Source organism: Cervus canadensis, chromosome 11 (assembly GCF_019320065.1).
Source record: "Cervus canadensis isolate Bull #8, Minnesota chromosome 11, ASM1932006v1, whole genome shotgun sequence".
Taxonomy (NCBI): Eukaryota; Metazoa; Chordata; class Mammalia; order Artiodactyla; family Cervidae; genus Cervus; species Cervus canadensis.
In genome coordinates this window covers 31,874,671-31,890,509 of record NC_057396.1, presented here as the reverse complement: position 1 = coordinate 31,890,509, position 15,839 = coordinate 31,874,671, and the positions used below count along the sequence as shown (strand labels likewise).

Sequence of the window (15,839 nt, the reverse complement as noted above, 5' to 3'; positions counted from 1 at the left end):
CTCTGCCCCCAGCTGCAGCTGACTGGACAGCTTTCCCCAAGACCGCGCATTCAGGTGAGTTGGCCCAGTCAGATTCTGCCTCTGGAATTGAGAATTGGGAAATGGTGGTGGAGCTACAGCTGAAAGGTCATCTAGAATTAGGTAGAAGATGGTGACGGCTGTGTTCAAGGTGAGCTTCGAGGATGCAGAAGAAGCTGGTGGCAGAGACAGGAAGCCTAGTCAGAGAGAGCTGCTCCTCTGAGGCACCTTAAATCAGAAACACCTTCCACTTCTCAGAAGGCCTGGGGACCCTCGGCTCCTCGTCTTGGAGCCCCATGATATGCCGACCACTCTTTTCCTTGGAGCCAGCCTGGGAGCTCATCCCTGGACCCTGAACCAGGAGGGCTTCCACTCACCCCCTGCCAGCCCCTGCAAGCTATGCCCTTCTGCCTCACGTCCTTGTCGCCTCCCGTGAGGTTTTACCGGATGTAATTTCATGGATGGAGTGGACCCCCTGAAGCCGCCTTGCTCACATCCTGTCTTGGTGACTTCAAGAGAAATAGCTGTGACCATGCTGTCTGTGAGAGAAACTGGGATACCTCACACCTTGAGGTGACCTTCTGGAGCTGCAGGCTTCAGCTACACTTTCTGGAATTGAGCAAAGTCCCTGCCACACAAGCTTCATTTCCTGCCATCCTTCTGCTGAGAAGACACTGAAGAGCCCAGCCTGTCTCCAGCTTCCCCTGCCCCCTGCTCCAAGCCAGCTCCTAGCCACTGGATCACATCCTTCAAGTCAGTCCCAGATCCCGGCACCCGGATCTGTTTCTCATTCTTGAATAGGAAGCAAAACTACATGAATTTTAATTTGACAGCCTTGAACCTGCTGTCCAAAGCCACACTCACTCCTATAAGCTGGAAAAGAAGTCTGCTTATTTTATTAATGAGTTCAGAGTAAGGTTGTGGCATCAATCTCGGCAGCAAGGAGATCAGGAGAGAGAGGAGAGGGATAGGGGTGTGGGGGGCGGGGGGAGAGAGAGAGAGATAGATCCAAGAGTCAGGTCCTAACAGAGTTCAAGGGAGGAGTCTCCCAGATTCACTGGGCCAGAGGGATGACAGAACAGTCTGGATCACAGGGCCTCTTCAGAATGGCTGGCTGCTCCCTCCCTCCCTGTTGGCCTTGAGAAGGTGGCCCGAGGTGCTCCTTACGCAGCCCTGCTTCAGGGTCAGAGGAAGTTTGCCATCCCTGGGGGGTGGCTGCCGGTTTCCAGGGAGCCTGCAGGCGGCTGTGTCTCAGATGGTTCCAGGCATGATGATCAGGAGGGTGGAGCCACAGTTCACTGGCTTCTAGGGCTGAATTTGTTTTCTCCTCTGAACTTCAGAAGAAGGTCCTGCGGGGAAGAGGAACAACCCAGGCGGGTGCAGGCCTGCGGGCGGGCACTCAGCCGAGGGCAGGGCCAAGGGCAGGGAGCATACACTGCACCCCCTGAGGCACCTAGCCCTGCCGGCTTCCGAACTCCCCTCTTGGTGCAGGCCCCAAGCAGCCACACCCCAGCCATAGCCACGGCACACAGAAGCCAGGGAGGGAGCAGAAGGGACACCGGGGATGAGGTAAGAGGGGACCGGCAGGCAAAGGGGCCGAGGTCCCTCGAAAAGAGCAGAAGGCATGTGACAGAAAACAGACAGCCGCTGAGGCCACCCCGCAAGCCACAGCCACAGTTGAGGTCAACTGACTTGGGAGCATGAGGCCCTAACGTTCTGAGAAACTTGTAACAGAAAAGTCAGCACGTCCAGGCTTTGGTCTGCCCCAGAAGCTGCCAGCTGTGGGCTTTAGGCCACACCAAACACCAGGTTCACGGCCACCTACCAGCTCTGTCCATGGGCACCGCCCTGACACAGGGCAGGAAATACATCCCAAAGCTGGGCTCCACAGCGTCCCACAGATAGAGTCCAGAGTCAAGGGGAAGGGAAGGCGCCGAGGACAGTCTGGTCTGAGCCGGGCTAAGGCCGCAACAGGTCACAACAGCACATGGACCAGTCAGATAGGCCAGGCCTGGTTCTTTGGACCAGCTTCAGTTGCTTCTAAACTGCCCTGGCTCTACCCCAGCACAGTGCGCTGGTGGAGCTCCCAGAGGGTGGGCTCACAGGAAGGGGAAATCCAGGCTGTGCTTCCTTTGGGTTCTCTTAGCCCATCACGCCTGGTTTGAGGCGCTGCCTGTGCCCAGCAGAGAATGGTGCTCACGGGGGTGTGGTGGAGACCCAGGGCAGATCCCCAGGGCTGCGGGGCGTGAGGACACCCAGGTCTCAAGCATGCTACAAACTGGGCTCTGCTCGGCTTCCCTGAGCAGGAGGGCCTCTGAGTCCCACAGAATTCCAGCGTCATCACCAGCAGGCCCAGGTGGCACCTCAGGGATGGCACATCCCCTAGACACCAGTCCAAAGAACCTGCTGGCAGCAGACAGCCACGACATGCAGCCTGCCTGCCTATTCACCGTGGGGGCTGCCAGGCTCCAGCTGCAGGAGGAACCCGTGTCTAAGCACGGGAGCATGGTCTTCAAGGAGCTTTCGGACCGGTTGGGGGCTTTCGGCTGCAGAGGAGGGAAGAGAGGGGCTACATACGCAGAGCGGAGCAGGAAACACAAAACAGGGCTTGGTTATTCCAGGCAGAGCTCCTCCGGACCTCTCCCTTCACTGGGCTCCTGCTTTGGGTCCTGCCTGGACCCTGGGTTCCAGAATTAGTTGCTACAAGACCTTGATTTCTCTAAAACATACAGGACTCAGCCTCTGCTGGGCGGGGGAGCGAGCAGGCACAGCTGTGACAGGCAAGCACGGAGGTGGGGGAGGAGATGTGATGAAGTGAGGATGAAGGCCAGTGACAGAGGCACACAACAGAGATGGAGAGAGAGAGAGAGTCAGAGACAGAAAGACAGACGCTGAGAGAAAATGGATGTAAAAGGGTGGCAAAGATGGAGAATTAGACTCAGAGCCAGAGTGGAGAGAGGCAAGTAAAGGGGGAGAAGGGGGAGAGGGATGAAGGGAAGATGGATGCAGGGGAGAGGAGTGGATGGGAGAGAGATGGACAGGAAGGATGGGGGAGTGAGAGGGAGGGGGAGGAAAGACAGAATGAGACAGAGATATGTACACAGAGACTGGAATGAGACACACACAGAGAAAGACAAACCCTGGACCAAGGAAAACCTGCAGGGTGGGGCCAAAGCCTACAGTCCTGGCTACATGAGGCAAAGTAGCTAAGGATCAGGAAGCCCCGCCAGAGAACAAAAGACACAGAAGTCTTTAAACTAGCTGGTGATGGGGCCAGAGATGAAGGGCTGTCTGGAGAATCAGAAATCTGAGGCTTTGTCCCTACTTCGTTGTTTACTTGGCCTGTTTTCCACATGGAAAGAAGAATTTGGACAAGACGGACTTGGAGACAGCTTTGGCAATACTTGAGGACTGTGACTTTGTTCTGGGCTTGCCCTAGACGGGGAGCTTTCTAGGATCAGTTACTACTAGATGTTGTGTGCTTGGGCTGTTTCTTCAAGCTGGAAGAGGGCTGGGGCTGGGGTGAGAGAAAGTGGCCAAGATTCTGGAGGAGGAGGAGGAAGACGACAGAGAGGGCCAGGCGCCTGCACACACTTACAGCTCATCGTCATACTCCTTGGGGGGACAGACGGCGATGACAAGGTCGATCCAGTCCTGTGGGGGGGAAGCTGTGTGACTTGGGCATGCTCAGTGGTCGTGGCGTGTCTGCCCCTGCCACTCCGTTCCCATGCCTGGGCACCATGGCCCAGGACCAGCCAGCTGGGGTCTTCTTCCCATGGGAAGGTGGGCCCAGGTGGGGCTGGAGGTCCTTCTGGTGGGGAGGACTCTCACAGTGCAATCCTTCAGTCTGGGGAAGCTTCCAGTCTCTGAGGTTTCAGAACCACAGAGACCAGAGTTGCCAGGTCCTTGAATGATAGCGTATTCCAAATGGTGATCTGTGGACCACAGTCAGGCAAAAACCTCAGAATCACTCAGGAAATTTCTTCAAATTCTAGATTCATGGACTTGGTCCCTAGAAATCTGAGGTTAGGTCCTGGGAAACAGCATTTTCAACAAACTCCTTAGGTCATCCTGATGCACAGCCAATTAGGGAACTTCAGGCTCTTTCTGCTCCTAACATTTAAATTCCCTCAATGGCATCACCGCCATCCTTAGCTTGTTCCTCATTGTCCATTCTTGGCTTGGGTATATCCAACACAAATTTTGTGGAATATCATTAGGCCCCTCTACCATGCAATTGTTCCTGATATTGAACTGAAATCTCTCCCCAGGACCTCCCTCCATCCAATCCAGTTTTGCCCTCAAAATCACAGAAAACACTCTGTTCCTTCTACAGTAATGCAGCACTTCAGATAATCAAAGACAGTCATCATGTTACCCGTAAGTCTTCTCTTCTCCACATCCCTTCATGTGGGTCCCAGGCCCATCTGGTCAGCATCCTCGGCACTGAACTTAATATTTCAGGCTCGGCTGCCTGCATACAGTTGCACAGGTTGTGCATTGCACAACATGAGCGGGCACCATTCACATGGTAGTCTGTAGGAGAGCACCCCCTCTGATTGTGCAGTGCACAGCCTGGGAGACCTTACATGGCAGTCCTGACCCAGGTGGGTATCTAATGAGCCGGAGCAGACTACCACCAGCCCCTCCTCCATTCTGGGCCCTCTACTTCTGTTAATGCTTTCTAGTAGCCCCAGGCACTCTTTTGATTCCTGTTTGGCATGAACTTAGTGAAGACTTTCAAGTCTTTTTCTTGGGTGGGTTGCCACATCTGGTCTTGTGAAGTCTATTTATGTCACTTGGTTTTTGTGCTCAAGGTCAGAAACTGACTTTCTGAATTCTGTTTTGTCAGATTAAGACCACTGGCCAGATAGGATATGTGGGTGTCACCCAAGAGTTACCTGGACCTTGGATATCTACCCTGGGATAGGGCACCCTGACTGTAAGGTCTGGCTGAAGAGGCCAGGGTTTGAGGCAGGCAGACCAGGTAGGGAGAAGGGAGGGAATTTTTGTTCTTACCCCTTGATTCCAGGCCTTCTGCAAGGCAGCCTCAGCCTCAGCCAAGGTGTAGTCTGTCACGATCTTGCCATTGATGGCCATGATCTCATCCCCTTTCACAATGCCACCTGCAGGAAAGGAAGGCTGACATACAACTGGGCTGTACGTGGAAAACAGGGCGTCACTGTAGGGCCGCAGAAGGGGCCTGACTCTTGGGTTCAGAAAGCTCGTATAGGTTCAGAGAGCACGAGGGGAAACAAGTGACTAGGTTACTCAAGGGCAGCACTTCCTCCCCACCCCTTCACACGCCCTCCCCCCAGCTCAGCAGAATCGGGACACCAGTGATGAACTCCTGCCAACCCAGCCTAGTCTCTCTGACTGCAGAGGAAGGCTGACCTGCATTTCCGGTGAGGTTAACCAGAAACACAAGCTACTTCTGTGAGCCCTCCCTCTGTGCATCAGCCGTTCTGGATGGTTTTAGGCCCCTGAGCCTGAGCTCTTTCCTGCCTCAGAGCCTTCACACGATGTTTCACCTGGAGCATTTGCCCTCACTCTTTCCTCATTTGTTCCAAGTCTGAGATAAAGCTCTTGAGAGGTCTTCTCTGACTCACTCCCCACACTCAATCTCAAGTGGGTCTTTCCTATTATTCTCTCATAACATAGTATTCTCCTGGTCTTTTCCTGCACAGCATTTTCACGATTTGTAATCATATATCTCTTTGTTGACTGGTGATCCCTCCTATCAGACTGTCAGCTCCATAAGCGCAGGGATTGTATTTTTGACTCACCACTACATATCCAGTGCTTAATGAAATACCTAATACAAAATAGGAATTCAACAGATAGTTCTTGAATGAATGAGTGTGATTGAAGGTGTTCTTGGATAAGCAGACCTATGATCTGATAAGTTGGAGATAAGCTGAAGTTAAAAACTAAATAGAAGCACTTGCTGCAGGACTTGTCAGAGCCTTGAATATACTAATAGAGTATGTTTGAGTATACTAACATGCACTGTTCCTCTCCAAGAAGTTGATTGTGCGTGGTTTCCCCACACACCTTCAACATCAGAACCTCTCCTTATTTTTCTGAGGACTTCCTCCCAGTCCTGGTGTCCACAGAACATTCTGTTATGTTGACACAGTTTACCCAGGAGCCTTGTGGGCACGAAGGCCTACCAGCCTGTGGTGTGTGCTACTGAAGATGGCGGCTGTGGTGGCTTAAAACACACACGCTCCTGGGGGAACTAACACCAGCTGCTTTATGTCCAAGCAGTGTGGGACCAAACTGTAGGCAGCAGCTTCTTCTGGGCAGTGGGCCCGGGGAGAGGCAGCTCTCACATTTTCATTTTGTACAAACCCAAGATGGAGCCTCAGGGCCAAGAAGACAGTGCTCGGGCTGGGGCTTCGTAAGGAGGGGAGGGCCCAGGAAGTCACCCGGCCATCCTGCTGCTCTTTCCCTGATAGATACGGCAGACAGGTGGGGCCGAGCATCGGCCCTTCCCTCAGCTGGTGCGGGAAAGGAAGGCAGAGGAGGAGGCTGTGAGCCAGGTGGGCAGAGGTGGGCCACGGCAGCTGCCTGGTTGACCAGGAACCCCTCCTACAGCAGAAATGAAGGCTCAGAGTGTGGCTGTGAGGGACGAGGTCATGAAGGCCATGGGAGGCCGAGCTGGGCTCACCCAGGTAACTCACAGAAGCCTGGCTGCCACCGTGGTCAGGTCACCTTGCCGTCACTCCGCCTCCTTCCTCAGGCCTGCACCACCCTCTGTTCTCGCCTCAGCTTGTGGGAGAGACTCCAGCCTAGCACTGTGGAGAAGGGATCTGACCCCGGGATTCCCTGCAAGGGTGTGTGGTGTGTTCATCGCTCAGTCATGTCCGACTCTTTGTGACTCCGTGGACTGTAGCCCACCGGGCTCCTCTGTCCATGGATTTCCCAGGCAAGAATACTGGAGTAGGTTGCCATGCCCTCCTCCAGAGGATCTTCTCTACCCAGGGATCAAACCTGTGTCTCCTGCATTGCAGGCAAATTCTTTACCATCTGAGCCACCAGGGAAGCCCTCTTTGGCCTGCTAAGGGACTCCTCCTTCAAGGGCATCTATCCCTCCACAAGGAGTCAGGAGTACAGAAAGGCTGCCTAGACTGGAAGAAGAATTCATTAGTGGTGGTGTTTTGGACACGGACACGTGAATGGGTTGATCGTTTGAAGCATGAGTCTGTGCTGGGTCCACAGAGGCTTCACTCATTAGCAGGGGCTGTTTTTTTGTTGGTAAGGGGATCAAGGCAAAGCAAGAAGATCTGCTGCAGAAGGTCCCAAGCAAGGGTGGCACTTGTGCTGGCCAGTAAAGCAAAGGACCAAACTGTTGTGTCCAAGTGCTGCCTCCACTGCTACTGGCCGCGGGCCCTGAACCCTTCCCATGCCTCAGTCTCCTGGGATGTGAAATGAGAGTGATAACCATATCTACTCTCAGGGTTGTATATGGATTAAATAGGTTAATGCACATGAAATACTTAGACACAGGCCATATGCAGGTATAGAATAACATCTGGTGCAAGGTTAGCTCTGGACAGATATTGGCTCTTATCATTGTTAAAAGCACGGGTAAAATTTCAGTGGTTTCTCTCTTGCCTTTACTTGTGTAGTCCTCTCTGCCTGGAAAGCTCCTTCTCTGCTTCTCAAGGCAAGCATTGACTTACGTTTAAGGGCTCAGCTCAGGTATCACCGTCGCAGGGAGCCCTCCAGGCTGCCCCCTTTCCCTCAGTGGGTCAGGCCCTCAGGCGTCCCACAGCTTCCCTCCACCCTCTCAGTCCTCGGCCAGCCCATAGCACACCACACTGTTACAGTCAGCATTTGGTGATTCTGAGGATGTTTCCACCCCTAGACAGGGAGCCCCTGGTGGGCAGAGTGGTGTCTGAGTAGCTCTGTGCCCGTAGATCCCGACACCATCATGTGCCTGCGGGGAACGTGTGGGACTGGTGGACAGATCCAGCGGGGACAGCATTCCTGAGAGCTGTCAGCCCGCTCCCAGCAGGCTGCTGTTTGCTTTCCTGGAGGAGCCGGTATAACCATCACACCACCCCCAAACCTGAGCACAGCTGGTCCCCACTCACCATGCCGCTCAGCAGCTCCGCCCTCGTAAACGGCAGAGACAACCACCTTCCCGATCGGTGAGTCCACACCGCCTTCCAGGGCCAGGTCTAAAGCTCCCTCCTGATGAGAGGGAAACAGGCCTTTGGAGCCAAGCAGACAACAGACTGCGGGCACCTGGGCACCCAGGACCCTCTTCTTGGGGCCACAGAGAGGGCAGGAGAAGCCATGGGGACAATGACGGGCAGTGCCATCAGCAAGAAAATGGGACGTGGGCACCAAGTGGGGCCTGGGCATGTGGTCCCGCCAGAGGAAGGGGTGTCCCCAGGGGGGTGGAGGAGAGTGGGGATCTGAGAGGTCACCCAGGAGTCACTTTGAGAGTAGGAGAAACAAGGGACCAAGACGGGAGGGGACAGGGACAGAGAAGCATGGTCCCCGCCCAACCTCCGTGTGCCCCATACCTTCTTAATGCGCAGGAGCCGGACGTCCTTCCCCATGATCTGCTCCGGGGTGAACTAGAGGAAGAAGACAGGGGTGAAGGATGCAGGTGGGGGCAGGGGTGGGAGGGAAAGCCAGGCATCTGTGGGACTTTGGGCCCTGGAGAAGGGGTGGACAAGGGGACCCTGCCTGCCCCATTCCCATCAGTCATCATTTGGGGGCCCCATGGATGCCCATACACAGAGATGGTTTGTCCCTGGGATTATTGCGAGGACTGGGTGATAGCAGGCCTGGTATCACCAGCACAGTGCCTGGTACGTAGTTAGTGCTCAGCAAGTGTAACTATCGTTATAAAGCACACGCACACACAGTTCACAGCGGAATGCTGTTGGAAAGAAGCCTTCACAGGCAAGAGCCTCCTCGGCGCTCTTCACAGCCCCTAACTCATCCCCAGGACCCTCAGAGCCCAGAAGGCATCACCACCAAATAGACCATAACCCCCCGCCCCCTGCTCCTGGGCTTACTCCCCAGTGGAGGAGAGTCATCTCTCACCATGGAGTAGGGGTCGAAGCCTTCCTCATATTTCCGGAAATCCTGGAAGCAAAGAGAGAGTGTTAGGGCTTCGGGCTCCTCCAGAGGCACTGCAAGAAACAAGCCTAGGGTGAAGGAAGACAGGGAATGGCTGGGAGGTAGGGAGAGAGTGGCGGGGTGAGGAGGCAGCTGTGGCCAGCATAGGGGATGGTCACCCCAACAGCCAGAGCATCTATGTCTGGGAGAAGCAGGAAGCTTGGGAAGCATCTGAAGGACTCCAGCCCTGTTCCAGAGAGGTGGGCATCTGTGACTGGCAGGGGCACCTGCTGATGTCGAGGGCAGCCTTCCTGAAGGCCTCCTTACCCACAGCTTTAGGCCTTTCAGGCCCTTTCTCAGTCCCTCCAAGCCCACCTGAAGCCAGGTCCAGGTTCTGGGGGTGAAGCCCAGCTTTTCTCCACCCACTGCTCTGACCCCCAAAGAAGGATGGGACAGCTCAGGGGCCTTCCTGTGGAAACCAGCTACAGCATGATGGGCGTGGGGAAGGGACGTCAGGCACCCAGAGGAAAAGGGGGTGTCTGCTTGCCCAGTGCCCGGTACCGTTCTTCATGTCATGCTTATGTAGAAGGCAACGCTCCCCCAGAACTCTAGCCAAGGGAGGAGGTGGGGGACCCTCAGCTCACAGGACCTGGCTTAGTGGGGGCTGTGGGGGCAACCGCCCCAAGAAGTAGAAACAAAGTCATGAGAAGGGAGAAGGGAGGGCAGAGTCAGAAAGCATAGTCTTTCCAGGAGTCACGCGCAGAGAGCAGGAGCCCAGGGTCCACAGACTGAGGGGCTGGGCACCCCAAGCCTGGGGGCAGCAAAGCCTCAGTCAGTCGCCGTGGCAAGGTGGGTGCAAAGGAGAAGCCCTGTGACAGACGCCCATACACACTTTGTTGAGTGGGGCCACCCCCCAGCACATAGTCACCTGGGCCATACCGTGTCCCCTGGGGCCTGTGGTTGGCATCATGGGCGGCCACAGCCCCCTCTATGCCCAGCACGGAACAACCAATCTCAGGGCACAAGACAGGGGCCAGAGAGCAGCAGACATCCCTGGGCATCTGCTTCCCCTGCCTCCTCATGAGCCTCCATCACTCAGGCTCACCCCAAATAGCTGGGGTCTCCAGCCTGGCCCAGCTCTGAAGCCGCTCCCAGGCTGGCGTGTGGGTGTCAGGGCAGCAGACAGAGGAAGGGGTGCAGCAAATCCATGGGCAAGGAGGGTAATGGCAGGACGTGGAGTCAATTCTCTTCTACCAAGAGGTCTCTGCCTACCCATGGCTGTTTCTTCTGGAAAACTGGCCATGGGTCTCCCTCTTTCCTTCCCTCTGAGAATCTGCTCTCAGTCACAGGCCAGATGGCAAGGACTTGTGCCTTGTGTGAATTCAGATGAGAGCTCTATAAGCCACTAGCGCCGGTCAGTCCTTGAAGAGGGAGTTAGCCCTTCATCCAATAGTTGGAGACCCTGGGACCCAGAGAGGTGATATTCACGACCAAGAGGGTGGTAGAGGATTTAGGAACCTGACTATGGAGCCCGACCTCCTAGGTCAAATTCAAATATGGGGTCTGACACTGGCTGTGCCACCAAGGGCATGATTCCCAATCTTTCTGCACCTACCAAATGCGGATGATATAAGTGCTTACTTCCTAGGTTCTGGTAAAGATTAAAAGAGTTAAAATACATAAAGCATTTACAAACAGTGCTTGGCACAGCACACCTTGGGTACCTGTCACGGCCCAGTGGGTACCTGTCAGTGCCCGGCCTCCTTAGAAGGCCCCCCCGTCTCACTGTACAGTTGATACCTCCTGTTTCCTCCCTGCCCGCAGTCTGTTTCAGCCTGTAGTCAGATGTTAGGCTATTGGTGAGCATGTCGGTGGGCTTCCCGAGTGGCTCAGTGGTAAAGAATTTGCCTGTCAATGCAGGAGACCCAGAAGACATGGGTTCAACCCTTCGGTCGGGAAGATCCCCTGGAGGAGGAAATGGCAACCCACTTCAATATTCTCGCCTGGAGAATCCCATGGACAGAGTCTGGCAGGTTACTACAGTCCATGGGGTGGCAAAGAGTTGGACATGACTGAGCATGCACACACGAGGATGTTGGCTGCAAGATCTCCATCTTGGGCTCTTTCATCGGCAATGAGACAGCCAAACAAATGGCTGGCTCTGAGGATGTAAGCCCCAGGAGGTGGGAGAATAAATGGTTGCCTGCCTGAACCCACTCAGGGACCAGCAAGGTCTTCTGCGGGCCCCGGCCACAGGAGTGCCCCCTGCAGATAGAGGTCCTTGGTCCCCACTTTGTGCCTGATGTTGGTTTGGGGCCAAGTGGTGTTTGTTGAAGCTGTGATCTGCCTTTAGAAGGAAAGGAGGGACAGGGTCAGGGAAACGCCTCCGGCAGCCCTTTATCTCTATGGCTGGAGCAAGCAGACATCTTGGCCTCTGCGACACTCTGAGCCTTCCCTCTTCCTGCTCCTCTATGAACCAACGGCAGCAAAAGAGGCGAGTCCCCAGGGACCTGCAGCTTGCTCAGCTTGGGCGTGGGGTCTCAGCAGGCCCACCTTATATGAGAACCCCCCAGCCCCGAGCCACAGGCTGCCAGCAGATGGTGCCTGGGGCCGCCTCGGAGCTGACAGGCACCCCCAGAGAGGTCACAGTGAGAGGGACAGAAGGAGGTGCAAAGGACCACAGACACACGACGGGGATCATTTTACTTGTCGGAACGCTGTCTGATAAACCACCATCCTCTTCAACATCTCCTGTGGCTGCCAGGAAAAAAAAACACAAAAACTATGCTGGACTCTACCAACAGGTCTCGTCTGCCCCCTGGTGCCAGGCCTTGGGCCTGCCAGCCTGGGGCTGCCTGGCCAACATCCCTCCCCAGACGCAGCCTGATTTATGGTGGAGGGGGCCCTCAACACTCCCAGACACAGCAGCTCCCAGTCCCAGGCGAGCAGACACCACCCCCTGTCATCAGCCTGAAATGCAATGCCGAGGTATCCACGGGCTGTCATGGGAGAGTGAACTTTCACTCTTTGGGGAGCTGAGGGGACAGCTAAAACTCAAAATGAGTATCAAAGCGGCTCCACCCTGACATTTGGATAGGCTTTCCTTGAGAGGGGAATATAAACTCTAGCACGGCTCTTCCCACCGTGGGTGGGAGGCCTGTCAGTGGCCGGCACCCCTGGAGGGGGTGCACCTGAGTTCAAACTGGCTCACTCATAGGTGATGGGGGGTGGGTAGACCGTCCCCCTCCACCCCAGGCCCACACCCCACACTCCAGCCCCAGCGAGGAGTGAGACGTGAAATGGAGAAGAGAAATGGGCCAGCTTTGCTCACTGCCCCATCTGAGGGTGACCCACCACAGGCCTTAGGGGCTCAGGCCAGAGCAACTGGAATCACTGTTGGTTTTGGCAAAATGGCAAGGAGATAAGAACTTGGGCTTTGGAGTCTGAAAGACTGGAGTAAATAGTCAGACTTGGCTCTGCCTTGGATAACCTACTTAACCTCTCTAAGCCTCAGTTTCTTCAAGTGTTGAACAGCGGTAGCAAAGGAACCATCTCACTGGATTATTGTGAGGGTTAAATGGGGCCTTACAGAGCCTGGGACTTCCCTGGTGGCTCAGATGGTAAAGCATTTGTTTACAATGCGGGAGACCTGGGTTTGATCCCTGGGTCGGGAAGATTCCCTGGAGAAGGAAATGGCAATGGGGTACTCCAGTACTCTTGTACTCCAGTACTCTTGCCTAGAAAATCCCATGGACAGAGGAGCCTGGTATCCATGGGGTCGCAAAGAGTCGGACATGACTGAACGACTTCACTTTTACTTTACAAAGCCTGACACATGGAGGCTGATAATAATCAGTGCTGTTATTATTTTTACTTTGAGATGGCGCTCTAGGCCATTTGATCAAGTGAGGGACAGGAATTTCACTGGTTGTGGCAACACTCACCTATACCCACATGGATTCACCACCTGGCTAATGAGAAGGTTATTAGCCTTACAAAGAGTTATTAGAGAGTTATTACAAACTCTGATGTGAGTTTGAATCCCACCTCACTTTTCCTCTAGAGGCAGCAGCAGCCAGGGGAGACAGCCCATGTCCACTCCTCTGAAGCAGCCTTGCAGGGGACTCGAGGGGCTTACCAGGACCTCAGATTTCACAGGTGGCCTGTAGACATAGTTGGACTCCTGGTGGACCATGACCGGCTTGGAGATGGTGGACACGCCAGGGCCTCGTGGAGGCTGTGGGCTTGGGCAGAATGTCTACAGGGGTTAGTTTAAAGAGAGGCCCATGTGAGGTCATGAGATGGGTGGCCCAGGCCAACCACAGCACTTTGACACACAGGCAAATTCACACCATGCACTGAGCCAGCTTGGTCCGTTCGCCCTGCGGGATGTCCTAGGTGTGTGGCCTTCAGCAGAGGGACGAGACGTCCATCGGCCACAGTGTGTCCTGAGGCCACAGAAACATTTGGGTGGTTCCGAGGAATCAGGGACTTGAGCCGGAGCCTGTTGTGGGGGCGCCAGCAGGCACTGCCACTCAGAGGAGACTCTCGAGGCTCCCCCTCAGCGGCCACGGGTGCCATCCATCCTCTTCTCTTTCTAAGGAGGCAGCTGCAGTTCCCGGACTGCACACGCAGCATCTGCTGCTCCTGCTGGGTGGGCACAGAGTCCCTGGAGGCGGGGGGGGGGGGGGGGGGGGGGGGGGGGGGGGGGGGGGAGGGTGGACCAGTAAGCACAGCGTCAGGAGAGCTGATGCAACGTGTCTGCTTGGCTCTGACCCACTTGATCATCTTGGGCAAGACAAATCGGGTCACAGCCCTGCCCTGAACCCTTCATGGGTCCCCATTGACTACCAAGCTCCTTGGCTCAGCCCCCAGGGGCTTGTCTACCTTCCTTGGCAGTCTCATCCTCACTCCTTGCCCTCCTCACACTGCCTAGATTGAGCCTCCAAACTGCTCAGCTCTCTCGCCTTGAGGGTTTTGCACATGCTCTTCCCTCTTGCTTTACGTGCCCAGATGTTGGCTTGGGTGTCACCACCTTTGGGGACCATTCCTTGAGTTTTTCCTCCCCACCCCCTCCTGCAGTTCCCTCATCTGCCCTGGTGTGCGGGAGTTTCCTGCTGACTTGGCTGTCCTCCCACCAGACTCAGGACTGGGCTGTCCATCTTGTGCTGGTTCTCAGCGCCCAGCACAGCGTCTGGCACAGAGTAGGAGTCACTAAACAAGTCACATGAGCAAATGAAGGACTTAGTAGGTAAGTGGACGCCTGGGGCAGGGGGTAGACAGTGCCCTGGAAACCTTCCTCTGGCAGGTGCCTGTGTGGCTGACACGGGTGTTTGTTTCCACCACCCGAGACCTGCTGGGGGCGGGGCTGACTGTGCAGACGTGTGATGGTCCACACGTCCTACGGCAGCACTGATGACCCTCACTTGAGCATGCAGGGAGGAGGAGGATGGGCAGGGTCAGTGATGCACGGACCAAAGTGCTGATACAGGAGAGATGAAGCTAACCGAGACAGCTAACCCCCAACCTTCATGGCTTTCATGTCACTTAAGACATTTAGGGTCCAATTCTTCAGAGGCTCCTTGTGTGTGTGTGGGGGGGGAGATTTTAATTTTCTCTCTGCTCTGATCAGGAACTATCAGTGGGAACTTCATGATGACTGGGGGAATCTGAGCAAGTGGGACCTGGTTTTGAATCTTGACCCTGACTCAAAAGGCTGCAGGTTACCTCTAATCTCATGGTTGCAGCTTTACCCTAATTTTCTTGTACCCTGATCTGTCACTGATCATAGGTAATGTCTATTGAGCACCTCCTATGTGCTCCAATTATTAACTTAGAATGAGTTCATGTATTAATTCATTTGATCCTCATAATAAGTAGGTGTCATTAGCATTCCTATTTTATAGATGAGGAAACCCAGGCTCAGACAGATGAAGCAATGCATGCCCAAAGTCATAGAGCCAGCGACTGAGCCAGGATTCAAACCTGGGTAGTTCCTTCTTGCCATTGTTATGTCCATGGCACCTGCAATAGCCTTCTCCCATCCTACATGTATTACTATCCCCCAAGGCTCAACTCTAAAGAGGTGCCGTCAACCTCCCATCAGAATGAATCCCTCCCACAGCACCTAGCCTGTGCTGCTGTTATAGCTGATTCCTGCCTGGTCAGCTGTTAATCCTTTAGCTGGCAAAGTCCTGGAGAGCACAAGTGTGCCAACTGTCTCTGTGCTGTCTTCAGCTCTGCTCCCTGCACCCTGCTGCCATGGCCCCGACACAGAAGCACAGGGAAGGTGCTCAGTTGATTACTGAGTTGAATTCTTTGAGGGAAAGCTGCTGCCCCTCTTGGTGGGGGCCCCTCTCAAGAAGGATGTTGGCTTCTGTGCCAGACTCACTCAGCCTCCTGCAAACCTGCTCTGGCTGGGCCTGGGGGCAAGACATCCTTGGAATGCCAGACTTCCGTCAGGGCTCGGGGCTCAGGACCCCACTGGGAGTCCCTCTGAGAGGCTCCTGCTGGCAGTTGCAGCCTTGTCAGCATCTGGCACTTTCTTCGTTCCCAAATTCCTTCCTCCAAGCACTCCCGAATGAGATGCTTAGTCTGCACTTCATGCAGGAACCCAAACCCATGCAGCAAAGGTTAATAAAAATAGCTGATCAGGTACTACTGACTACCCTGCCCTCAAACCCCACTCTTAGTCAACATGAGCAGCTGTAGTTCTGACTGAAGTCTTCCCTTACAGC

General features: G+C 54.8%; 1 protein-coding gene across 2 annotated transcripts in view; it reads right to left on the bottom strand.

The window, feature by feature from the left end:
* Positions 1-892: 892 nt before the first annotated feature.
* Positions 893-15,839, bottom strand: part of USH1C (USH1 protein network component harmonin) — a 48,407-nt gene continuing 33,460 nt past the window's right edge. Inside the window, exons 19-27 of one of the 2 annotated variants that reach the window (XM_043482500.1) lie at positions 13,241-13,360; positions 11,809-11,859; positions 9,088-9,129; positions 8,559-8,612; positions 8,121-8,220; positions 5,038-5,144; positions 4,569-4,571; positions 3,617-3,672; positions 1,374-2,587 (exon numbers count right to left, since the gene is read on the bottom strand). In XM_043482500.1, the coding sequence (XP_043338435.1) occupies positions 2,461-2,587; positions 3,617-3,672; positions 4,569-4,571; positions 5,038-5,144; positions 8,121-8,220; positions 8,559-8,612; positions 9,088-9,129; positions 11,809-11,859; positions 13,241-13,360 (660 nt within the window). In that variant the 3' untranslated portion in view covers positions 1,374-2,460. The other variant, XM_043482499.1, reaches the window with a different exon arrangement.